At 41.2% G+C, this 27,841-nt stretch overlaps 1 protein-coding gene and 1 long non-coding RNA gene across 2 annotated transcripts in view; both read right to left on the bottom strand.

Annotated features, from left to right (window-relative positions):
• LOC145444639 (uncharacterized) overlaps window positions 1-27,841 on the bottom strand; it is a 233,148-nt gene that overhangs the window by 8,054 nt on the left and 197,253 nt on the right. The window lies entirely within an intron of this gene.
• Window positions 10,040-27,001, bottom strand: LOC145444607 (centriolar and ciliogenesis-associated protein HYLS1-like). Its single transcript, XM_080322621.1, has 9 exons — window positions 26,780-27,001; window positions 24,681-24,761; window positions 24,287-24,348; window positions 23,540-23,808; window positions 21,299-21,464; window positions 21,188-21,242; window positions 19,786-19,849; window positions 19,618-19,732; window positions 10,040-10,364 (listed from the first exon to the last, which is right to left on the bottom strand). The coding sequence occupies exons 1-9, from the start codon at window positions 26,877-26,879 to the stop codon at window positions 10,233-10,235; spliced, it is 1,044 nt and encodes a 347-aa protein (XP_080178747.1). The 5' UTR covers window positions 26,880-27,001; the 3' UTR covers window positions 10,040-10,232.

Raw genomic sequence — 27,841 nt, 5'->3', positions numbered from 1 at the left:
TTAGTACTATCATTCGTCTTCGATTAAATAATTTTGTGGAGGGCCACTTGGCCAGGTATCGCTGTTGCCAGGTGTTTTCGTGCGGTGGATTGTACTCGTAGTAGGCTACGTCTGGAAGTATTGCGAAATGAGCAAGATAGCTCGACGAGGGCTTGGTCCTACTCCAAAACGATTCATCTCTGGATATTGTCTAAGAGATTGGCGCGGTCGGTTAATCCACGGTCTTCGGCGTGAAATTAGCCTATATGTTTATGTTTGCAAGACAATTTTACCTCGACTCAGCACTGAGCAGACACTACCGTAAAATCACATGAATACCATCACAAACATATTTAATTACGAACAAAACCCAAAAAATGTTACTCTAGTACGGGGTGGCCAACCTGCGGCCTTAGAAGGAAATTTGTGCGGTCGCGGACACGGAATTCAATTAGTAGGCTATGTGTTGGGGGCCGTCGACATAAAAATTGAATTTACGAATTGACTCCCGAGTTTTTGAGATATTTTGACTGATATTGAAATAATTTTCTTCGCGCTAGGTGTGATTCAATGCGGCTTCATTTTTCGACTTTAATATAGTCGTTGAGCCATTTGCAATCTGAACCCCACAGTAGACATGCGAACAGTGGAGGAAAATGATGCACCCCTTATAGAAATACCAATTTGGAATCGTGCGCTCCTTACGAAATAAATTTATTTCTGGTACGTTTAGGAGATCCCAAACATCTTTCCACTATACCGACAATCCTGATGGGAGATCAAGAAATAACAACACGCGACTATACTAACAATTGGCCCACCCGAAGATGCATCATCATTTTTAACTTGCCCTAAATTTTCGAAAACACACCCTCCATCAACTCTACTGATGAATCTGACCGCTTTAGCTGAGAAAGGATATATATTTAATAGTAATATGTGAAACTAAGAATATTAATGACGAAATTCGTGAAACTGAAATAATTTTCGCGCGAACCGATCCGGGTATTTATACGTAACATGACCACTATGTAGCGATTTCGGTGCGTATAGTAAGATGATATGAAACAGTAGAATAGTCCGGAGTTCACCAGAAAAGTTCATTGCGAATGTTTCCTGGAATGCGACCGTATACCATATAAGTCATCGAAATGCGGCCGCCAATAGCAAACAAGGTTGACCACGCATGCTCTAGACTCTAGAAGCAGGCTATTGTTTTGTTTACCGAAGACAATTGTTCTCCTGCCATTCAGCAGAAAGCTAAAAAATTGCAGCTTAGCAATGATACAGTAACGCGTCGTGTCGATTGCATATCCCAAGATCTGCATGAGCAACTTATTCACAAGTCGCAAGATTTTTCTTACTACTCGCTTGCTCTTGACAGCACTAACGACATTACCGACATAGAGCAATTAGCTGTATTCATCCGGGGAGTCATGCCAGATTTCAAGATTTGCGAGGAGTTTCTTACTTTGCGATCTATTCATGGCACAACGAAGGGAACCGACATGTTTCGTGAATTTCATGCTACTCTTCAAGAAGCGCATTTAGACCCATCGAAATTATATTCATTGGCGACAGATGGCTGCCCAGCAATGCTCGGCAAAAATCTAGGTCTTCAAGGACTCGTCAACAAATGGCGTGCTGAACAGAATCTTGACGCTGTGACTTGGCAACACTGCATTATACACCAGGAAAGTCTTGTTGCTAAATCATTAAAGATGTCCAATGTGACAGATATAGTAATATCGACCGTAAATTGGATTCGAGCAAACGCACTTAACCATCGAAAATTCAAGGCTTTTCTCACCGATATTGATGCTGACCATGGAGACTTGATCATGTTCACCGCTGTACGATGGCTAAGCCGAGCTGCATGCCTCAAAAGATTTTACGCGCTACTTCCTGAGATTAAAATATTTGTCGAAGGAAAGAAAGACATCCCTCAGTTGGGAAACGAACACTGGGTTGCTGACTTGGCGTTCATGGTGGATATTACCTCACACCTGTCGTCACTAAATCGGAACTTACAAGGAAATAACAAGCTCTGTCACGCCTGGTACGGGACAGTGTCTGGTTTCATTGAGAAATTGTGTCTTTGGAGAAAGCACCTAGAGGAGGGTGTTACGACACATTTTGTAACGCTTTCAAACCACCGACAGAATGGATCATTCAAAACATATGACCAGGTTATTAGTACCTTGATTGACGGGTTTAAACGTCGAATAGAGGGAATGCATCATTCCGTACCCCTGATGAATATATTTTCAAACCCAATGGCAGTAGATGCCGCCACTGCCCCTGATATTTTTCAGATGGAACTGCTGGACTTGCAGTCCGATATAGAATTGCGACTGTTGTTTCAAAGCAATGGACTCCTTGAATTTTGGGGTGCTGTTCCTGAAGAAAAATACCCCAACCTGATAGCTAACGCATCGAAGAATGCCTGCATGTTCGGTTCAACCTATGTATGTGAAGCCCTTTTCAGCAAATTAGTGAGGATCAAAAGCAAATATCGCAACCGATTGACTGATCGTCATCTGAAACAGCTCTTGTGCACAGCTTCCTCCACGATGAAACCTCGTTATGACAAACTTGTGAAAAATCAAATTCAATTTCAAGTTTCGCACTAAGTTGCAAAATAGATAGTGATCACCACAGATTTAGCGTCACGCCTTGTTCATCCAAACTCAATTCACATGCTCTCGGAACTCAGAAAGATTGTGGATTAAGTCTCAATAAACATGTTGTGACGCTAAATCTGTGGTGATCACTATCTATTTACTATCTGGAAGAATGTAAATTGTAAATCATCCGCAATCGGCTTCAACGGTGAAGGGTATACCTCGGTATACCATCGGTGAAGGGACGTGGCTGGGTAACGTCGTTTCGGAAGTTGTCCGTATGGGGAGTGCCCGCTGTCACAGTGTCGTCTGGGGAAATTGTCGTATTTGTTTTGGCCGTCGCTGTTTGAGCCAATCGCGGTTTTGGCCGTCGCTGTTATGGCCGTCGCTGTTGTGGCCAGTCGGTGTTTTGGCCGTCGCTATTAAGGCCGTCGCTATTTTAGCCGTACACCATTTCGTTGATACCATTTTTGATGATATTTTTCTATTCTCAATAAATTACGTTATTCGTGCCATCATGCGGCTCCCGACAGAGTTGAGGTTCATAAAATGGCTCCCACAGTGAAAAAGCTTGAGAACCACTGCTCTAGAGACATACTTGCAGAAAAACGGCTGCATACATTACATTTGGGGTTGATCTCAATTTTAGGGTCTACCGGCCCGCCAAATATCTTTCGTAATTTTACCGGTCTGCGAAGTGAAAAAGGTTGAGAACCAGTGGTCTATACTATACGAACCAGTGTTGCCACTCTAGGTTCCAGGAAAAACACAAGATTATGTCGTGAAAAAACACTAGATTGGCGAAAAAAACACTAGATTAGTAAATTGCTGGAAAAATTTGCCGTTGCCAAGTAATCATGATGACCAAGGTACAAATCCATAGATAAGAAGTGTTCCGCACATAAATTCGATACATATGCATGATATACTGCATGATTATTCGACGATAATTAATGAAACGAATTGATAATACTGCATGAAAATTAATGAAATTAATTCAATAGCGCAAAAAAAAAAATCAAATATTGTCGCTTTCGAATTGTACGGGGTCATAAAAATTTATCATTCGATTGTACACCATCCATCAAACATGCGTATCTTTTGTGTGGCATCTTGCTCACTACCGTACATCTTCAACCAAACAATGGGGGGTGTTCATGTCCATGTGCAGCATACCTCATTTCCACGAATGCAGTGGAATGTGGCAATGCTAAGAGATTCGTCATGAGCTTCCCCAGTAAAGGGAATTTTGATTCACCAAACGCATTGTGCACAGATTTCAATTTTTGCAAAAATTCTGTTGGAGGGCACCTGCAACTCATTTTGCGATCATGCCAAAGCAGCCCATTCTTCCGACAAATCATCAAGCTCATCAAATAATATCACAGAGGGAAATTGCACAGCTAGAGGAATGATTGATTTTACTATTCTTTGTGTTGATTAGGCTGTTAACGGATTCTATACACTCAAGTATGCTGTCCTCGGCAAATGAAAATCTTGCCCGAATCTGCAGACTGAGTTCAACAAAAAACGACAGAGCATCAGAGCGAAATCGCTCTTCATTTTGTCAGAGACTTTCGCTCATAAGTACGGATTCACAGCGCACCCTGTTACGTAATAATTGCTTGTTACTGCACCACCACATAGAATTATTGAAAACAAACACAGCCAGAGACACTAAATCGCCTTATCAGCGATAATTTAGCGTATTATTTAGTAGTCTAACTTTAGAATATTCATTGTTCGCACAAATGCAGAAAAACACTAGATTGGCAAACTTTTGCGAAAAAAAACACTAGAACACTAGGACGACCGAAAAAACACTAGATCTAGTGTTAAAACACTAGGAGTGGCACCACTGATACGAACTGATGATCAGTTCCAATAATTCTATCAGTTTCATACACAACCAGATTGCGATGCAATAAAAAGAGAATCTCAATTTTTACTCTCAAAAGCTAGCGCTATCTGGAGCAGCGTCTGTTGAAATGATAATTATTTATAGGAGTTGATGAGAGTCCGGAGTTATTTTTACATAGTATCTAGTCAACCGGCATTGGTAATGTTACTGTCATGTATATCGTTATCCGTGCCAACGCTACAATTCTCTCGTTTTTTCTAGCTTATACTGACGTCATAATTGATATATATATTGGTGTTAAACATATTTATTCGGAAGCTCGCATTATTGCTGACGGTATCCCCTGACGAGTGTCAGCCGAAAAGCTTCGGCAATAAATATCAATACATTATTCAAATGTGATATGATGTTCTGTACGCCTAAGCGTATCTATCGTTAAGTGCTAAACTTTTGCACAACTTACAACGGGTGGGATGGCGAGGAGGAGCCTATAAATAATCGTCCAACACTTAGGTAGAAATTCTGCAGTCGACCTAGGTCGGACTATAGAATCCAGCCCCACAACTCATTGGTGGTGCAGCTAGATTGTACTATACGACGATATCTCACTACAACACTGTAATATTTGCTTGGTATTTTGCAATAATGCTGGTTCCTGATAATAGTCCGGCTCCCACAGGCTGTACACCAAACGGCCTCATACAATATTAGGATGCCATTCCTGCAATCGTACATAAATGCTAATAGGCTTGGGATTATTGCTATATTTTGCTCTGTTAAACCAATCCAGTTCAACTAAAACGTGCAAAACGCGAAGAAAAATGTTCAAGATGTATGCCATCGTCAATCCCTTTAATTTTACAGCTTAGGAAAGACATTTCTGGAATTGATACTGATACTGACAACTTCAAATCCAAAATGTTTTGCACTTAGAGTGAGTCCTAAACGCGCCAAATTTATATAATTCATGTTTGAATCGGTCAATATGGTCGATGTGGTATGTTGGAAAAGATAGGACCACTAAATAATGATTAAACATCTTCGTGCGGAATCGTTGTTATATCGACTTCTTGATACATGATGCTATTTCGTGACCTCCTATATCTGCTATGTCAGAAGATATGGAAATCGTCAAAACGTACCAAACTAAAAGACGCTCATGATTTCATATTGGTATTTCTTTACTGGCAAATAATTTTTTCCTTGCGGGATGGCATTTGTCCTGTAGGGTTAAGGTCGCCAGGACAGGAACATTCGACGCCAGCCATTGAGGCACCTATGGACAATTAAACATATATGTAGAAATATCGAAGTTTTCGGTCTTCTCGCTTCTAATCGTTCTGGCACACTTCTCGGAGTCGCATAGTTACATGGCCTCTAACTTCATATGTCTTGGTGCGTCGTGGCGCAGTAATGGCCGACCCTGAAGTCTCCCATTTCCATAAATCATGCGTATTTTTGTTGGGTGATGGGGACCACAACATCAAGATACATGAAAATATGAAATCGCGCACAGCGCGAAAAATTTTTGAAAATGTTGCATGAATTTCTAAAAAATTACTCTATCATTCATGTTAATTAACGAAAGAATTTTGAGCTTCCTTCGATTTCGGGCTCCCACCCCCAATTGGGGGGTTTGGGGTGCAATAGTTACGGTCCCGACTCCAATATAGCCGTTTTAACGCGCCATCGCCCCCTTCGTTGTTTTCGCCCCCTATCACCCCCTTCGTCCCTTTTCGCCCCCCTATCGCCCCCTTCGTTATTTTCGCCCTCCTAGACCGCCAAATCGCCCCCTGGGGGGCGATAACGCCCACGTTGGGAACCACTGTTGTAACCTATACTATATAGTCACAAGATTCCGAGTGACATTCTTTAGGCCATAGTCTCAACACGAGTCAAGTCGAATCCTATAGTTTGAGTCAGGTCCATAGTCATACTGTTGACACTCCATTCGGCCCAAAAATCCAATATCGGTCGGGGACTACTATATTCTTGACCATTGAATTTTAAAAAAATGCGTGATTTTGGTTGTAGAAAGTAATCCCTCAACAAAATAGACATAAAAGAGCAATACTAGTAATGAGAGGTTTTCATAATTATCTCTTACTCATCCTGACAAAAGTTCAGGCACTATGCCTTGTTTGCCTGATTGCAAGTCTCTGCCATATCCAAACCCATGCTGTCACGGCATATCAGAGTGCCAGCCCTCTCTATCGTCATATTGGTAATCGGTTTCATATCATTGCTCGAGTAGCCTATATTGGAGTAGTTCGAGCTCTTTAAGTTGCCTGTCCTTATCTGCCTGCCTTATTTTAAATATTGATACAATTTTTTCACAATTAAGTTTCAAAAATATTCGCCGCGCACCTGAGAATCTGTTGCAGCGCTCAGTTTGGAAATCGCTGATATCTACGCTCTCGAACATGAAAAAACTTTATATCTTTGCTTAGAGGGTGGAAGAGGCTTCAATACATAGTTATGCAAGCTAACTAAATACACGGGGAATGATAAACTCGGGCACAGACCCGCGTTTGATGACTTTTTCATACCTGCTAAACATGTCCATTCCCATTACACGAGATCTTCGTCTAAAGGAAACGTCTACTTGCCCCAACCCAATAGCAACCTAACTAAGAGATCTATCGACTACTCGGGACCTATCATCTGGAATGCATTACCATCACATATCCGTGAATTGCCTTATAATAGATTCAAAAAAGCCCTACTTGATCACATCTTGTCGTTACACTAACACTGTTACCCTACCTCGCCCAGACATTGCGTCATTGATCATTTGCTACCATTGTTTAATTTTTTTTCTATTTTCCTTTCTTAACTAAACATTTTTTTACAGCCAGACTGTTCTGAGTCAAGTGTACCTGTTTGATGCTGGTGTGATCAGACTAGATGACCTTCACGGTCTTATCGATCATTCCTATCTAATACCGAATACTGTGCACGCATATTTTCTGTACCACCATCACTGCCGTTTGTTATGTATTTTGGTTCGATGAAAAATAAAGACTCTCGTTAATAATTATTTAAAAATGCGTCGGGGATTGCTTCACTAGACCTATGTACTGTGAATGGGGAATATCCGTCCCAAGTCCTGTGGGTTTTATTAAACCAGCGATGAGTAGATTTAATATTTTCAAATCCAAATTCGCTTCTGGAATATATTTAGTGTGATGCTTGGTGTTTTGGATTCTATCCAAACAGAAATCGGGCAGGTTTCTCCGAAACACGATCGGGTCCAGATTCGCATTTTTGCCCGAGTGCCGATTGACGTAATTCTAAATTTCTAGTGCACGAAATTGACTTTCAAAAAGTTTACTTCGATGTCATGTGTTAACTGTGGTTTTGTATTGCATAAAAAATGCTCGATCTTCGCAATGCATTGCCGACGCCTATAATTAGAGGAATATCGAAGACCAGAGGTGGTTTCAAGTAGTCGTCGTTGATAACCAATTACACGTAGAAGTTACGACATAAATTTAAGTACAAATAGAATGAGCTATTTCCAAGTTAATGATGTGAGTATTCTATAGGCCTAAAACTGTTGGGTAGCCTAAATCATGAAACACTTCATCCAGTGATGCAAGTAGGCATCAGCTCTGTTCAAAAATCATTGCGTAAAAATAAGATGGTCGCTCATGGTCATGGATAGAAAAACTTAAGTAGAAGTAGTCTGAATAATGCAAGCAGTTGACTAAGTAGAGCAAGAAGGCAAAACATACTTGAGTAGTCTGCAAAAAATATAAATAATTCGTTACTGACGTGTATCTGGGGCAATTTATGCTTGAATGTTTACTTTGCGTAGATTTTGTCAACACGAATTACTTACTTCTTTGAGTGTTTATGATTTTAGACTATAGTTGTATCTCGACTCCACTTTTTTAGAAAAACTAGGCCTAGAATATTTACCTTTTCGGTTCCTTGAAAATATATGTACTCGACAAGATATTGACGGCGTTACCTCTACCTCAGTCCCAACGATGACTAACCTCTGATCCGTATACATCAGTGGTTTCAAAATGTGGGCTATTTGGGGGACCGAACTCGAAGGGTCGCTAAAATTATTTCGTGAATTAACATAAATTATAGAGTAATTTTTTACAAACCCATGCAACTTTTTCGAAAATTTTTCGCGCTGGCCGCGATTAAACCCCCCCATCCCCAGCAAACATACGCAACTTCGGCGTCGGTCATTACTGCGCCACGACGCACGAAGACATATGAAATTAGAGGCCATGTAACATGCGACTCCAAGAAGTGTGCCATAGGACGATCGGCAGCGAGAAGACCCTGGCCGAAAAGGAATGCCCTTGTGCTGACCGAAAACTCCGATATACTCGCGAAATACATTGACTCACCAAACAGTACATGAAATAGGGTATAGCTGATATGTAGCGACGTAAAGCCCACTGGTTGAGGGGTGCCTGGGGTTTGATTTATCACCATGGGGGCCCAAGACCAACGTTTTTTGGAGGAGCCGAAGAAGTGCTGTTACGGTCCTGTTGGCAGTCAAGTCGGAGAAATGACCGTTTTTTAGTCAACTCACGAAAATTTAGCTGGAATAGTGTAATTTTGAGGTTGAGCCGAAAAGTTGACCTTTTTGTGGTCAACTCGCCGGTGATCGCATTTTGTATGCCCATTTTTCGGTTCCCAACATTTGGGGGGCGATGATCGGTACGAAGTTTCAAAAGGGGGTGATGAGCAATGTTCCCTCTAAGCTGCGCACGTGCGCAAATGCACAGTACTGACACGGTCTCTGCACACATAAAATCCAAGTTGCACACAAAAAATTCGAAGTGATGACCTTTTTTTTAGTCGTTGCGCACTGCTGCCCAAGTGCCCGCGCAGTGAGTTGGTGGGTTTGCGCAGACTCGTCAAAAATTAGAGGGAACATTGGTGATGAGTCGAAAAAGGTTGGGAACCACTGGTATACGCCAAGCTACGCATCTCTCCATCCAAATCCGATAATGGCTGGAGCTGTGTGTCACAGTAGTAGTATTGGGTTAACCCGCCCTCCAACATCGTTGCCAATTAGATTTTTTTCTTGCTGTTTGTGGGCACGGAATATATACAGAGGATAATGTACAATGCGATTGCAAGTCAAGGGCTTCCAAACTTATTTGTCTGAGACGCAAGTGTATAGGCTATTCAAGAGTAATTCATGGCTCAAAACATTTTTATTTCCGTAAAAAAATAGGTATTTTTATATCTGGACATTTGATCGCGAAATTCAATAGAACTGGTCTCAACGTAAGCCACACACGCGCACTACTGAATTAACTTATAATATGGTTGGTGGACTGGATATCCATGTGTTCACCACCATTATTACTAAAATATGCTTTTCAAAACAAACCGGCCACAAAGCAGTAAAATCCGTTTTGATTACTTTGCGGGCTAGCACTGGATTATGGCCCACAGTTCGAGAGCCACCTGGCTGAACTGATTTCCTCAATCAGTCTGTGATTCTCCATGCCAATATGGGCCCATTAACGCAATAATAACAACCAAATCTTCTCAAAGCTCTCTGAACCGCACCGAAAATCTATTGAATACTCGGTTCAATCAATAAAATTTTTATTATAAAATGAAGGAGAAAATACACAGAGTGGTACCATCACTACACATTTGCCTCTTCACCTACAACGCACTATCCGTTTGCCCAATCTAAACGGCGACGTTAACAATTTAATGTCGACCAGAAATTTGATCCGAACGGAATTCCAGTGAAAGGAAGAAGAGCGTCAGTGATTTCAGACAACAGTGAATGTCGAAGGCACGGGCATCCCGCGTTCCATAGCATGGCGAACTTCCCAACGCAGAGCCGACCTTTTCTTGCTGGTTGGGACAACGTACGTGTTCGGCACAAACACTCTCTGAGGCCTCTGAAAAAATGTCAAAATTTTATTTCGAACCAAACATGCGGTTTTAAAATTTAAACAAAGAAAATGAGCAAGGCTGTAAAAATTGGAGACGACTAGTAGGCGCGTAGCCGGGGGGAGGGGGGCAAAATCCCCTCCTTTAACGCGAAACCACCTCCTTTTCAAATGATGGTTCTGACGCTGATCCTCGGTTGCAATTCCATAAGTCGTATATTATCAGTAGGGCGTTACTTCGGTGCTTATTTACGGTGTTTCAGTCGAATTTGGCCGTGTATTTCACCAAAATCGAAAATACTTTCATGAAAGATCGAGAAAGTTGCAAAATGTTGCATGATAAAAATGGACAATAGTTGCAAAAAGTTGCACTATAAGATTCCTTCAAACAGCTTAAAACAGCATTCTACATATCTTACGAGTATTTAGGAAGCTGCCGGAAGCTATAAAAAAAACTTGCCCTAATTATCAGTGTTGCGCGCAGCCAATTAACGAAAGGCGTGTTGCCTATTAGCGAGATTCATCCGTCCGCATCGCACTACACCAGATGTCTCAAACACGCGGCCCGCGAGACCATTTTGTGCGGCCCGCGACGGCATTTTGGATTTCGAAGTGTTCAACAATATTTAACTACCAATTTTTTTTTAATTTGAGAACTGAAAATTCGCTCTAAAACCACTCCAGAAGCCAGAAACTACTCATCAAACTTAACTATTATATCACTTTCAAAAGTTACGGCGCAGTGGCAGATTACCTATTACGTGACATTACTTGTTTATGATGGTTAAACATGACCCGTTGATGATTCGTACCGAAAATTGTGATTTTGACTTGGTCGCGACCTTTTGTAGAATTACTCGAACTCGGACTCAATGGGTGATAATATAGAAATGACTCGAGTTGAGTCGCGTCAAAAGATACCATCAGAGAAGGACTTTTGTGACGCGGAACGCCATGACTTGGTACAACCACGGACGCAACAAACTGATATGGAAAATAGTAAAATATCAAAAGGTCGTAGCTTGCGTTTCGCAGCTTATTTAGATATATAAGCAGGTCGGTATGGCAACCATTGGCATGATGTTGCCCTCTTGATGCATAGTTGGTTACATCCTGTGTCATCTTGGGTATCTTTATCCATGCTATTATCGCCAAGTAAATGTGGCGAGTATAAAGTTGTCGTAGCCTACGCTTCACAGCTGTAACACAAACGAATTCTTCGGCGATGGGACTTTCTATTGCTATGGCATAGTACTCATTATTTTCAAGTTGTTATTGATCTGTTCAAATATTTGAAGGTAAATCTAACGCTGATTTAATTTGACTTTGGTGATGACCAGACATGGGGTAATCGCGATTAGTGATCGTAATCGATTACAGCATTTTCAAGTAATCGTAATCGCAATCGATTACATTCGAAAAAATTCCGAAGTAATCGTAATCGACTACTTCCCATATCTAATCGATTTCTTTGTGAAAGAGCAATTACTTTTTATTTGTACAAGGACTATGACATAAACTCAACATTCGCGAACAAGGAAAAGACATTATACCAGGTTGATGATAGCACAAACGTCTGATTTAGAAACACCACTGCTAATTATTACGTCAGGAGTGCTAGCTTCGTTCATGATTGCGTAAGTATCCATAAATTGTATGTAAATAGATATTCGACGTACATTGTAGTGTGATTGTAAGAACACCTGCCGTGCGATATATCAGGTTATCGCAACACTCCAGACGCCACTACCTCGCAGCGGGATAATAATCACCATTCTGCCTAGTTGCAAATGGTAACTTATATATTGATGTTTGGTTAAAGGTTATGCTTATAGGTAAACGCAATTTGTCTGTTGGTGTTTGGCGAGCAGCAGCAGGCCTATGCAGTACGAATCAAGGATGGCGCGAACGTGAGGTTCGCGTTCGCGTTCTGTGTGTGTTGAACCTCAGAAATTTAGAGGTTCACGTTCACAAACGAACCTTTGTAGGTTCTGAGCTGTAAACCTTTTTTCACATATTACAGTTTTCACTTCATTATAACAGCTTTGGTTGAAATTTATTGCATTTTAACTGCTGGTCACTCAATGCATGGCGCTGGCAGCATAACAAAAATCAACACTAAACGAGCATGCACCTTGAGAATTTCAAAACTTTTGCTCGAAGTAACCAGCATTCCGTTTGTGAATATTTAGTGACTCTCTGCTGTGAGCTTGACCAGCATTGACACAACATCAATAGCGTGATGCACTACATGTAGCTAGAGAATTATGCTTATTCGACCAATCAAAGGAATTGATATCGTTGTCTAATGTAAAAAATCTAGCAGGTGTACGTGGTCAATCTTGACTTCATATGTTTATTGTATCATAAAAACAAAATCAGTGGGATTGGGGTTTTGGCTACTGCCGTGTAATTCGTTAATGGGGTAATATCGGTAGCAAGTATATAATCCCGTTTTACACTCTGCTCAATATTAACGTCACAATACTCGGACGCCGAATACATTGTCGGGCTGGCCTGGACCGTTAAGGCGTAAGCTTATATTCCCTTGCAAGTCGTCGTCGAAATTGTTGGCAAAGCGACGGAAGATATTGATGTTATGGGATTATTATACCATTTGATTGCCCCAGTTGAAACATTTGCCGACGTTTAAAACGTCAATTTGTACTTTAGCATAGTGGTATTATGTTGCCGGAGTCATCGCTATAGGTATCGTGTACATTAATATAGGCTATAACTTCACTAAAATGTAGGGTTGGAATTAAAAGTACGACGTCACGTGACGTCATGAGGTTCACGTTCGTGTTCACACAGACCCTTTAAAAAAGGTTCACATTCGTGTTCAAACAGAACCTTTTAAAAAGGTTCACGTTCACACGAGCCTGAACCTTTCAGAGGCTCACACCATCCCTAGTACGTACGTACGCCGAGCAAAGATTTGAAATTTTGTACTCGCCGAATAAAACATGACAATTTTCACAACGAAGCATTAAAAATCAACAGCTGCTGATGTATATCATAATTCATAACCGAACCGTTCTTTGTCGTTTCTCGTAACGGCAGCGTGCAGTATCTGTATTAAGTAGAAGGCAGAATTTTATGGTCACTTTATCTTATTCTCATATGACCCTATACCTTAAACGGGCGCCAATCGTTATTTCGCAATTCTTTACCTGCTGCCATAGCCATCCTCTTATATGCCATGATAGCGTGGGTTGTAGCTAGAATATGGACCAAAACAGCAATTCGTCCCGCACTCCGAACGTTGGTCTTGGGCCCCAATAAAGTGGTCAATTTTCAAGTTGAAGACTGAATTCTTGTCAATAGTATTAGTAATTGCATTATATTACTATTCATTTCTAAGCCTCTCTGAGCCCCCGATAGTCAGATTTACCAGTGGAGCTGAGGGCACGTAATTCATAATTATATCATCTGGTATGTTGTTGTAACTACTTTTTCGTATGTTGTTAATTCGTGACCTCCGGTCTGCTATATATAACGTCAAAAGATGTTGCAGTCACCCAAACGTAGATGACGAAAAGAAAAACTTTCGTGAGACGCACGCACAAATAATTGCCCTGTATTTATTCCTCTGTGGGTGGCCCCGGTGGCATTTGTATTGTGGGATCAGATTTTAAGGATAGGATTATTAGGCACGCACACCCAGCGCGGCTATTGACAGTTGTCACATGCTGAAAGTTTTGGCCAAGGTCTTTTCTTTAGTAATACACTTTTTGGAATCGCATGTTGGCCGAAACTGCATGTCTTTTGGTATGTCGTGGCCTCGGTAATGACCGGCACCGAAATGCTAATTCCTGTAAATTATGCATACTTTTTTCATGAGGGTGTGAGGTATGCATTTAAAAATCAAGCTATCAAGAGACAGTTAAATCGGGAAGCCCGAAAAAAATGTCCAAGTTAATCAGATCTCACGAAAATACTCAATAATATATGTTGGTTTTACCAAATACTTTTGAGTCCCCTTCGAGCGCTCTCACCACCCTATTGGGGAGTTTGGGGTGCGGCAGTTACGGACCTGGCAAGAATGCAAATCGTTGGATGCGATAAATCGTCCCTTATTAAGTTGGGCAATGGGCACATTATGACGCAACGAGCAAATAGCGCATAATTTATTGAGGAAGTTGTTGTTATCTCATTAGGCCTTTTCGACGCCATCCTCGAATTGTCTTCAATATATCTTGTAAGATTAGTTCTAAGAAGCAAAATAAATGTAATCGTGAGTTATCGTGATTACTTTTCCAATGTAATCGTAATCGTATTCGACTACTTCCTGATTTTGCTGTAATCGTAATCGTGTGATTCAGAAGTAATCGTAATCGCAATCGATTACATTCATGAAGTAATCACCCCATGTCTGGTGATGACATGATCAATAGCCTAGTTATCAGGACTTCAGGAGTATATCCGAGACCTGGATTAGGCTGTACTGCTCCAATATCAGATCATTTTACCTATAATTGTGGCACGTCAAATGTCCGCCAGTTGCAAAATTATAACGTGACAGCTTTTACGATGTCCTGATGCATTTTTTACGCTCGCAGGGTGTCTACAGCTAATTATTTTGACAAACTATTCCAAGTATACAGCAACAATTTTATTCAAATATCCAAAAGTTTTTTTTTTCGTGCCAAGCATGAATTCACAATAGTAAATAACATTTTTACGATGCGTGTGGAATGTCAGTCTGCAAGGTCCCGTCAAGTAAGGCCTACTTGGAAATACATTGAATTCCCCTATTATTGGTGATGCGGCCCGCGGCGCCATCACAATGTAGGAAATTGGCCCGCGAGCACATTTGAGTTTGAGACCTCTGCACTACACAATGTAACGCGGCACGATCTTCCGCTGATATGATTGCGGAATTAGGTCATTCATTGCCGAGCGTTCGGCAAGCGTTGCCAGCCTGATTTATCGCGTCTCCAACAAGCCTAGTTCTTCTGGCTTGTATAATCGCATCTGCAATAGGGCCGGTGGGCACGATTTTCATCGCTGGCCTACACAATCGCATCTGCAACAGGCCTAGTTCAGGGGTTGGCGAACCCGGCACGCGTGCCATTTGTGGCACGCCAAATGATATCACGCAAACGACATATTGAGACATGTGTTTGACGGAGCACAGGCTGAGGCCGGCTCAATGTGAGAGAGCGTTTGCTATTCGCTGAAGATTTCGAGCTTTGCTCAGTTTCGAGTCTTTATTACTCGATGGATTAACAGCTGATGAGTGGCAATCCGCGGGTTTAAAGATGTGATGTTGGTTGTCTAGTATCGCCTTCAATTACGTCAACGCATTATGTTATGATTATATACTGGCTGTAAAGACGAAATAACACCGTGCTACCTGTAATCACTAGCCGTACTATCAATAGGCTATAGCTCAAACCATTCAAGTATAGCTCGCCGCATATATAATATCTCGCAAGCTCATTGACACACTGTAGTAGCCAAAGCAAATATTTTCAAGTAATGAAACATCAGACTTCATCCTGAAGTCTTCAGGCATGTGCACCAGTTAATAATTGGATTACTGATGATGGGTAGTGGTGTGACGTTGTTGATATTTACGCCATACACGGGGGCGGACGGTTTTATTAACGGTATTGCGATGATCTAACATTGCGGACATTCATGAAGCGACAGGTCATCTACCATTGTGTATTGTTGCATTTGTTTGCTGAGGCGCGGAATTCTCTGCCTGCATCGCCGCGGATTAGGTTCTTTCTAGGACTGGAAGATCGCTTTCGTAGACAACAGCTTGTGTGTGGTTTTTCAGTAACATTCATCCTTCTCATTTCTACATATCCTGATCCCTGACGTTCGCTACTGATGAGAGTCAGTCGAACAGCTTTTAGCGAATAAATTAACAATATGAAGTTATTGTTTCGCGTTATTCTGAAGTTCTGTACCACAAATGGCTTGTTCAAATCGAATTTGGAGAATCGTGTTCGTCTCTCTAAAGGAGATATTCTTTTAGCTTATTGGTCTGGTGTGCAAACGATTCCAATATATCTGGATAAACGACAATCTTTTCCGCTTTCCCATGACTCCATGAATGACATCAAATGTCCGCAAACATGTGCGACGCGTGCGTACACCGTACACGTACAGGCGTAATGGATTTCCGCTAATACTTGAACGTAACCATAAGAAGCTGTGTGTCAAGGCTTGAGTTATAAAAGGGGTAGGTTTTGAACCACCTGAAATCGGCGACATTATAGCACATATTCCATAAAAACTCGTACATTTTGACGAGGCTAAGTAAGACGTAAGACGCGTTGACAAGCGCGCGTATTTAATTGTTCGCGACAGATCAGGTAGTCGCTAATTTTAACAGCAATTCCGCACTCGTCAACAAGCTTATCATACGGGTATAATCGTCAACACGGGGATCTTGAATAATCGTTATTCACGCATGTACTTGACCCTAATGAATTGATGCTATATAACCAGGGCAGCATAATGGCAGTCCTTTTCAGCCAAGGTTTTCTCGCTGCCGATCGTTCTGGCACACTTCTTGGAGGCTCATGTTACATGGCCTAAAACTTTAGTTGTCGTGGCGCGGTAATGGTCAACGCCGATATGCCCATTTCTATGAATATTGTTTATTTTTTGTTGGGAGAAAAGTTGCCAAAAATCAAGATATTAGGCAGCTTGAAATCCCAATTAGCGCAAAAAATTGTTAAAAAAGTTGCGTAAATTTTCAAAAAATAATAATTAATAAATTTGTGCTAATTTACGAATTAATTTTGGGCCCCCCTTCGACCCCGGTCTCCCCCAAATTGGGCGGTAGGGGGTGCGGCAGTTACGGTCCTGTACATAGGCGCCGAGTTACGGGGTGGCGCAGCCCATACAAAATGCTCAAACGCCCGCGGTCTGTCAATTAGCGAGTCCGTGATATCGCGTAAATGCCAACTATTTACCATTTACCGATACGCGCGGGAATAATTTAATACGCAGCTTCGCCGGCGACGATTGTAGATTGTAATCCGTGATTTGATTAGTAATCATACAATCGAAGTAACCTCGTCTACGGCGTCGTTTTCGGCATGTTTGCGCTGAGAAACACCATCTTCTCTCTCGACCAGACGGGCAAATTCACTCTTAGTTAAATTGCATTTGGGCCCATATTCGTTTACAAAATAATTCTTGAGTTGGTTCCGTGATAGTCTCTTTAATTGGTGGCTTGGAGCGCGAAATAGGACAGTGTGTTTGTGTATGCCTGCAAATTGAAAGTCATTCCAGCACAAAGTGCGCATATTCATTACTCTAACAAGGCTTTGTCAACTTTTATCGGAAAATGCAATAATGCAGCTCAAACGTCTATATAATGAGTAAACAATTGTAGGGATGTCAGACTCTGAACCCCATTGTGCTGTACGCAAGTAGAGGAATTACTGATTAGATGCGCGTTTTACCGTTTGCTATCATCTGTAGGCTACTAATTCTTGTCTGCTTTATATACTCGTATTCCCTCGGTGTCACTTGACAGTGTTTCATTTGTTATTAATACGACACGAGATCAAAACAAGATTTTCGGTGGCGCAAATTCTGAATTCATTCGATTAGTTTGTGCGCAATCGTATCGCGGATCGAATTTCAAACCTTTGGGATTTGTATTTCTATTGATAAGATCGCGGCATGCGCCCATATTGCTCTTGCTGCAATAACACGTTGGATAATAATAGCGCACCATTTTACGATCAAATTCGACTGGCTAATCGGGGCCTACGTATTATCGATGCTGCGTACTGCAAATTAGCGAGAATCATTCGTATGTGAAATAAGTAATCGATATCTCATGTGCACTATCGTCGGTGGTTTCATTTAGCGCGTCCGCATGCAGGCCTGCTACCGTCCGCAGAAAAACGTTCGCCAAACAGTAACAATCTCTGAGTGTAATATTGTTTGTATTTATGTATCTTTTGATTAAAACTTATGCCCGCGTCTAAACAAATTGTGCTCGTTGCCATTGCCGAATCTGGTAATTTAGATATGACCAGCGCACCGTGTAATTGTAATTATTGCGGGTTTGCGGCATGTCTGCAATTTCGTTATCAGCACAACCTTGCCGGCGGATTGGACAGTTCGATAAAATTGATCACCACTATGTATTTCGCACAGCGTACTGATGCTGATTTCAGCCAACTAACGATCTTTATTAGATGTATAAATTCGACCTCATCGTTAGAATCGTAGATTTCATCGCGCCCTCCGAGTAACACCATCTCGTATCGCGAGTTGACGACGAAATATACGTTCACCTTCTAAAAATTCAAGTGCATTATTTGCATCGATGAGGACCGCAAGCCGCGTTTGAAATATTTTGTGTAGCATTTTTGTGATAAATATTCTCGGAGCGCAAAGTTGAACAGTGTTTTATCGTGTGTGCCTGCTAGTTGGAATTTATTCCAGTGCCCATAATATTATTCCAATTATGCTTTGCGAACGTAAATCGGGAAATGCAACAATGCAGTAAAAAAATCGATGTTTTAATCAGCAACCCATTGTCGCGATACCCAATACTAAGTAAAAACACATTGTGTTTGCGGTACTGGATAGCTACTGATTGTGGCCGCACGCATTTGTAATCATCATTCTCCAACTGCGAAAAGCATGCGAAGCCTAGACTTGGGTTGCCATATTTTGGAGTCCGGAAAGGACACTTATAACAAATTATTAAAGTGAGATTACCTGACTAGAAAAGTGCCGATCTTTAAGTGTGTACTAGAAATTTTGTTGAATTGACAAAATAAAAGGTCATCTTTCCGTCTAACTCCCGAAGTGCTGTGGTGTTGACTAAAAAAAATGTCATTTTTCCAGACCTACTTATGAAATACCCGCTCAAACGTACGCATTACAGATTTCGCGTCATTTATGGCGTTTTTTTAGATCGGGCACCAAAGATAAAGGACGGATTTATAGAAAGGAGGACGTTTTTGCTTTACTGAAAAAGGAGGACGTGTGATAACCCTACCGTAGACCAAATCTACTTTCGAAAACTACTCCTTCGAGTACCTTTCAGAAGATTTATTTTTTCACTCCAAGCAGTTTTTTAAATTGCTATTTCTACTTGCAACTGAGTAGAAATTCACAGCGTTACTCTTACTTGTATTTGGATTACTTTGGCGACAATTCGAGTCAAGAATTATATCTATGAGTCGAGATTTGTTTCCTAATTAGCATGACAAAATGGCGGCACCCATCTTAAACTAGACTACATCTTCTAGACATAAAAGCAACAAACCGGCTGCGGCTCGTCCTTGAACATCATCTGCGCTTTCACTTCCCATCTCAGGGCATTGTGGCTCTTCTCTCCCGGGGCCTTCACCGTGTTCCACGCATCCCGATACTGCTGATGTCTGAACACAAGTTTCAAAGTTACACGTCCCGACACCGATTCTGGGTCGCTCACCTGTTGACGCGATCGATCTTCCGGAGGTTCCTGGTGTGCGGATGACTCGTGTTTGGACGAATGTCTAACGAGAAAACAAAAATTAAAAGTACACGTCAACTGTCAGGGTCGTCCAGAGAATATATTACAATTTTATTGTCAATTGCAAGATGCAAGACATACTTGATCGTACAGAACTTCAATATACAAATGAATATAATATTCACATTGAAATATCCTCAAATATTCCCGCTGTCTGGTTATTTCAATATGAAACTATTATTCAAAACATAAGACGTAAGACGACTTTCACTATTTAAAGATATAAAACATCTATATTAAAATGATTTAAAAATGTGACCGCTTTCTGACGTGGTGCATTCAGAGTTCATGGTTTACCAGGGTTGTAACCAAGTCGCAAGGTTTTGAGTCACAAGTTAATGTCACTTTTAGAGTTTTGACTTGAGTCGAGTGGAGTCTTTTTTAATTCACCCCCGAGTCAAGTTCGAGTCCAAGTTGAGTCATCAAAAATCGTGACTAGAGTCATTACAACCCTGTAGTCTACTTTAAACGTGTAAGTGCTGCCAGAATTACAACAAACCGTTAAAACGAAATCTACAACTCATTGAAGACCAGTAGTATGCAAAAGCTAAGAAAACAAGCAAACCAAATTTGGCAAAATGCGACGGCTTTAACAGGACTTTGCATTTCGGGAACTTCAATAGATCGACAGACGTGATGTGAAAAAGACAGCGGAAAAATTCTCACTACATGTGTCGTAAATACATTTTTACACAACTTGGATCTTTCAAATTTCTCTCTTCTGCAAGCTTAAAAGATTGAAAACTACTGGTTGGAGACAGAAAATTTTCAGCTTTTCCAAATTATATTAGAATTACTGTATCCGCAAAAACTTGAATACTGAATTGAATTCCTAATTGAAAAGAAACTTGACAAAAATCAAATTCAGTTGCTATTAAATCATTAGCACGAGAATGGCAAATGTCTGTGCACCAAAACTTAGGTCGTTTCGCACTATGCAGTTCTCCTGGAGCATTTTCAGGAAGAACAGAAATGAGATGGGAATTAGTATAAGAGCACAGGAGCATTTCACAAATTAGATCACAGCCCTTTCTGCTCTAATTAGTCTAATTCAGGGGTTGTGCAGCGTGTTTGACTCATACCCCTTTATCGAGATTAAAATAATTATCCGTATTGCCACCTAAAGGATAGAGGTCATCAGTAAGGGCATCCGTCTACTTTTCCCTAGTATTCAGCTAGTTTTGTCTGCATATTGCTTCTACACCTTTTTTCGACCACCATGGGAACCACTGGTGAAATCGGACAATTTTCTAGCTGCCCGAGTCTGGTTGCATATCAAACAAATAAAAGCTGTTGATAAAAAAATCGTGAATCATCTCACAGGAAGGCAACTGTTGTTCTCTGACCGATTCCGAATCCCGAGACCGTCCGCAACTCTGAAACAAATATTCCTTGAAACGGATCGTCCGAAACTCGAAGTAAAGCATCGTACCTCGGAACGCGCCGTGTGAGGTCTGTCTGGAAATACGGGTCGATTTCGGGCCGAATCGTAATCGATTGATAAATCGTCAAGGGTCGCGTCATGAATACGATACGAGGATTCTCCGTCCGTTATCAGCGACTCGTCGAAAACTGCCGACTCGCCGTTGTCCTGTTTTCTTTGAAATGAAGCAATTTCAGTTCGACAATCGATCATTTATTGCACTATTCATCCGATCTAATTCAGACTTGCACATGCACAAACTAATGGATTTTCAAACTGCGCAATTAAAACTAGAGCTACCCACTTTTCAAAATTCGCAACTAGAACTAAAACTATTCACTATACAAAATCCGTAACTAGAACTACTCACTTTTCAAAAGTCGAAACTAGAACTAAAACTTTTGACTATTCAGAATCCGCAACTAGAACTAGAACAACTCACTTTTCAAAAATCTGAACTAGACTACCGTAAAACTATTTAAAATACGCAACTAGAACTATAAAATTCACTTTTCCGAATCCGCAACCAGAACTTTTCAAAACTCCCACCCAACTAGAACTAGAAACCAGGACTTTGAAAAATCCGCATCGAACTAAAACACAGCCAGACTTAATTCCGACGCAACTGATACCGAATCACTGAATTTCAAATGAGCACAGAATTATCGGAGATAGAACCCGCATTTCAAAAGGATGGGGTTTCTAGTTTGAAATGGGAGGGATTTTGACCACCAAATCTCACTCACTGGCTACGCCACTGGTAGTAGTGATCAGGGCTTTGGAGCAGCCGTAAATTTAAACTGCTCCAGCTCCGGCTCCGGAGCTCTCTTCTATCATACATTAGCTCCGGCTCCAGCTCCGGAGCCGCATTATAACCACTGCTCCGGCTCTGAAATTATCGAATGGTCCTGTCTATATCAGGGGTGGCCCGCAAATGTGACCCACGAGAGGGTTTTGCGTGGCCCGCGAGGTAATGTCCTATTATATTATCGAAAATGAATTGCTCAGATTGTGAACTTGCAATGCCAACCAAAAATTACAATTCTGGCTGCGACACTTGGGATGTTGATGACTAAAATATCAGTTCCGACGCATTGGGAGATCGAGGGTCCAGTCACATTTTCTGTAAATCGTCGGACATTACAATAAACTAAAATAGTAGCGAAATTTTTCTTCACGCTTCGCGTGTTTAATTGTCACACGATTTCTTGCTTGGTAGCCTACCCCCTACTGAAAATGAAAAAAACGCCTAATTTACCCGATTGCGTCTAACTGTATTCGCAATTACGGAAGAAAGTCTTCGCGTTTGCGCTCGCATAAAATCGTCGACGGTGAAATGTAGGCACAAAATTATTGTCGCATATTATCGGAGACCTTCGATATCGGTGTGTCCAGACGCCGAATAGTCGTGTCCTTGCAAACTGAGCCTAGCGGGTGGTATACAATAGACCCGCAATACTCACCTAGTTTATTTATAAACTTAGAAAATTTTCCCCGCTTGGCGTGGCTAGTGGACCGCGCACTCTTTCGTCAATTGCATGTACCCCTTTAGCCGAAAAGGTTGGCCATTCCTGGTATATATAGATTGCTAATCTAATAATAGGTTAGTTATCAATAGTAATCTAGAGTCCGTCAGCCGTCAGTAACATCCGATATAGCAACAAAGACATATAGGTGCCGCCGTGCCGGCTTGTGACTTCATACTGAATACTTGTCAATTGTCGACAACATCATAGTTGCACTAGAACGCAATTTACTCCATGCCATTGCTGTGCACAGCATTAAAATTCAGGCCTGCTGTTCAATTATGATAAATCAGCAGATGTTGTTGTTGCATATATAATAGCATCTTATGAAATAGGTCGGAGCCGGAGCTACTCCTCAAATAACGGGCTCCAGCTCCGGCTCCGGCTAAATTTTATGTAGAGCTCCGGCTACGGCTCCAGCTCCGGTGAAAATGCACGGCTCCGGGGCTCCGGCTCCAAAGCCCTGGTAGTGATGACTCTGAGCTAGCAATGGCTGTAAGAACATCACACAACAGAGCCATGCGACAGACAACATGTGATTTCTAGTTGTTTGGCAACTCAGTTTTTGTAATGCGCAACTAGAACTAGATCTACTCAAAAAATCAGTAGTTAGTTGATTGTCAACTAACTACATTGGTAGTTTGTACAAGTCTGGTGCACAGCAAACGAAAAGTTACAGAAGATAACACAAAAGTACATACAACTCAGAAGAGAAGCAACCGACCTTCTCACTTTCCTCTTGCAGACGATTCTTCGACCGCAGTCACTCGAACTCTCCACGTTCAACATTCTGACGTCATCCTCGCGTCTAACTGAACACGAATCCTCCATGTTTTTAACGCGAAACGGAGGCAACACTTCATCTACATTATGATGTAACGATGCCGATGGTCGGTTTTCGATCGAAAGCTCGTCTGAAGTCGAATCTTCGAACTTTGGTGAGCTTTGCAGAGAAAGATTTTTGATCGGAGAATCCGCGGTTCGTTGAAAAGTCTGAAACATGGAATGTAGAAATATCTCTCAAAAAGTAAGCGACTTCGTTACTAGGACTGGGCAAAATCGAGTACCTCAGTGATTCGATTCGAAATATAGTATTCTAGTGTGACGTCATAGCAGTTTGAGTAACGTGGACGATTCAAATATGTACGTTTTATGCGAGCACAAAGAAAATGCCAGTACTGTGTCATATGAAAATAATTTTGTATTTTTTCGACTATACCTATTTCATTGCACTTTGCGGCAATGCTGTGGCTGATCAGGACATGACAGATATGTCGCTTCATTAACATGTGTAGCTTTGTACTATAGGCCATGTTTCGTATGCTGCGATACGGCCAATCAAGGTTTCAAGCCTTCCTCAGCGGGAAATAGTATCGGAACTATAATTCTCGTTGACAAATGAACTCTTAGTGGCAAGGAGCGTATTATTTCAGTACTCAAATCATTGTAGCCAACCCAACTCATTACTCACTGGGATATGCGGCTGATATCTAGATAAAGCGGGATACTGCGACTCCACGTCGGGACTTGAGTCTGAAACATAAACTTCATGATTACATAACATACAACAAAGATCAAGGAAACGTTTTGATTATTATTTCATTGATTAATCGACAACTCGTAGCGTAAAAATTGGTTGAAGTGAAAAATAGATCAGTTATCCACATACTCAGAAAACAGCAATTAATTCGCTCAGTGCACCTACAAAAGTTCATATACAATTGAATGATATTGATATTGAAATAAACTCGTTTATTTTCGCCCTCAGCCAGCACTTGTCATGGGTAGCCTAATCGTCATAGACTAGTATAGAATTAGAAAGAGCGTTGTATATCAACGATCGTGTCACCAGCTAGAAAACCAACCTGATTGCAATCCAGGAGAGAATCCGCCAATCCAAGATGAGGTCACGCTCGATCGGTCATGCTCAACCAGGCGTTGCAAGTCTGCAAAATATGAATGGAAAATTTTAAGATGTGTATGTATGTTACTGTTGCGCAATTTTCCTCCTGTTACTTATGGTAGGCCTATATACATATGGAGGAGAGAGAAAATTCATTCATGAAACTGCAAAAATTCAAACTTAGAATTCAAATTTCAGGTGATAGGCCTATTGAAAAGATTGATTGGATGCACTACGCGAAACAATGCGATCTAATAGTGGATAATATAATACAAAGGACGAGATATATTACTAAAATTATAATTAATCATTTCTATATCAAGATACAAAAATATGATTGCTGGAGCTGTGTAATGAAAAATCTTGGAAAAATACACGGTTCATGTGTTAAATCTGGAAGTAGTGGTGATTGAAGATTCTTGGCAATGGTGGATGGATTTATACCCTACACAGCTTTTAATACACTATTACAGTAGTTCCTGAACAAGGTTCACATGAAGTCCAGGGATTTGCTGGAGGTCACTAGGCCATTTGGGGTTCGTCAAAGGCAGGTTAGCGTAAGGGTTCGCCAGGTTAAGAACGAATATTTTATTTCAATAATATATATTCATTACCCCGGTCACAGTCTGTGACTATACCTCTCTTAACATAGGGAAGTGTTATATCTGCTGTGAAATGCAACAGATGTGCCTCTCGGGCAGGGCGGGGGGGGGGGGGGCAACCTTTTCGGCTAAAGGGCAACATGTGATTCACGAACCATCGCGCGGGATACTTGAATGTTGATGACCTTTTTTTTTAAGTCATCTGATAGGTTCGAGCCGGATTAGGTAACGGTGAAAACAAGACTAATATTAATATGCATCAAAATGGATAAAAATCATGACATCATACATACACAAGCTAGCCGCACCCAGCGCGAAAAATTTTCAAAGGTAATGAATGAATTCGGTTACTTGCATATATTGCGGGTCGCGAGTGGATACAGCTGGGTTCATTTGTCAAGGACAGGATTATTCGGCGCTAGGGCATATAAATATTGAAGATTTCGGTGAACATGTGTATATCATTTTTTGCAAAGGTTTCATCGAAATCGAGTTACAATAAATCGCGTGAAGTGCAAAGAAAAATGTCAAGTCATATAAATCTGCCACGAAGTATTCTACTTCATCGTCATATACGAAGATTTACAAAAAATGTGACTGGCCTCTGGCTACAACAATGCGTCGGAACTGATATTTTGGTCAAAAAAATCCTTAATTTTGCGGTCAGACTAATCAAATTTTTGGCTGGTGTTGCAAGTACACAATAAATTACCTGGGTAATTTATTTTTTGGGTATTATAACTAATTTCGACAATTACCTCGCGGGCCACGGGTTGGCCGTCCCTGCTCTAGGGGTTCCTGTAAAGCCAAATCGATTATTAGTCAAGCCACACCCCATCAGAATCCTAAGCCTGCTTCATACTTCCCTCCAACCAGTGAAAAAAATTACAAGTAATAGTACCCGGCTAATTCGAACAGTCAGTTAGCGGTTTGACAGTTATTGGGGATATCAAAAAGTATCCTACTACTCTAACCATATATGCGTGTCTTACACATATGCAGTAATACAGTATAGTTGTGCAATGGTTTGGTATCGAAAACTGCACAATACAACTAACCTGAAGGCTGAACCCCGAAGGTATAACAAATGTGTGTTTCAAGCAATCTGTGCTATGGCGATCCCTCCAGCACAGCTGCAATAATTTACTACTTCATAGTACTGTATTTTGAATGTGTTATGTGCCTTTATACGTTTACACATGACCACGAAGTGAATCATTGATTTTCCCGCACAACTTTAGCCACTGTCTTTCGTACACAAAGTCGACCAAATAAGCACAACAAAACCCACCTTATTAAGCGGAGACGAATGTAATAAAATATTATTCATAAACGGCATGGACTGGGTGAACCGATATGAGAATGTCCTCGTTGTTGTGGAGTTAGATCAGGAAAGCGAAAATATAACATCGTAATCTAATCAAGACTTCAAAGTTCAAACAAAACGTGTGACCGATACCTTTTCGGAACTGTTCCAGTCTGCCTTGAGACACGTCGAAATATCCTAAATTAGCCAGCTGCTCACGGATCTCGTCGTCAGTGAACTCCACGTTCTCCATTTCTTCCGTAAAGTATGGCTGTATGTCAGTTTAAAAATGTCCCGTTCAAACGTATTGAGCTTCTTTCAAACCAAACGCCAATCCGTTTGTTTGTTTACGGTCTGTTAGGCGTAATTTGGAAAAGCTCTTGCCAGAATTAACGAAATCTGTGGCAGTCATCACCACTAGGTTATTTAAACACGAACAAGTTGGTTCACGAGCAATCTGGTTCATAAGCAGGATTTGACAGACTTTTTGGAGAGAATAGCGTAGACTTAGAAAAACTTGTGAGACTTATTAGCACTTAGAACTTACTATGGATTTGGATTTCGAAAATATTAAACCCGCTAATCGCCGACTTTTACCCACTGAGCTATTAAGATACTTTAATTTATATTTTCGGAATCGGTGCGATAGTGACTTTCTATCAAGACCAGATTCAGTAGATTCTGCGCTCCTGAAGATAACTTTTGGATTGCCAGAAATCCGACAGTCGCTGCCGAATTCAGCCTCATCGAAACGGAACGAAGCTGTAAAATCGGTCGTTGCCATCATTCAGCACTGGTTGCCATTCCATCATCATCATCATCATTGGTTTATTAGCAATTCTATCAGTTCAATACACCACAAAAATGCGATACAATGAAAGAAAGGAAGATGTCGAAGCGACTAGGTTGTCTATGGAATCTGACACCCACCTTGGCCTAGGCGATGTAAAGAGGAGGCATGCACACTGAATGAAAGTAAAGAAGATAGTATAGAAAAAGAAAGCGACAAGAAATAGGGCGGCATGTCATGGGAAGCGAGATCGACAGGTCAGTCGTTGTCCGGTAATCTTTAGGATGGACTGTATTTATTTAGAAGTAATTGCTTGTATTTCGACTTGAATGTGGACATGCTCGTCGAATGTCGGATGGCCGGCGGGATACTGTTCCACACATCAGGTCCGGCATATTTGATGGAGCGATGATCTTTTCGGTCGA

This window comes from Botryllus schlosseri, chromosome 8 (genome assembly GCF_051294905.1).
Source record: "Botryllus schlosseri isolate E-star chromosome 8, Bs_hap1, whole genome shotgun sequence".
Classification (NCBI taxonomy): Eukaryota; Metazoa; Chordata; class Ascidiacea; order Stolidobranchia; family Styelidae; genus Botryllus; species Botryllus schlosseri.
This window is presented reverse-complemented; position numbering and strand designations above follow the sequence as displayed.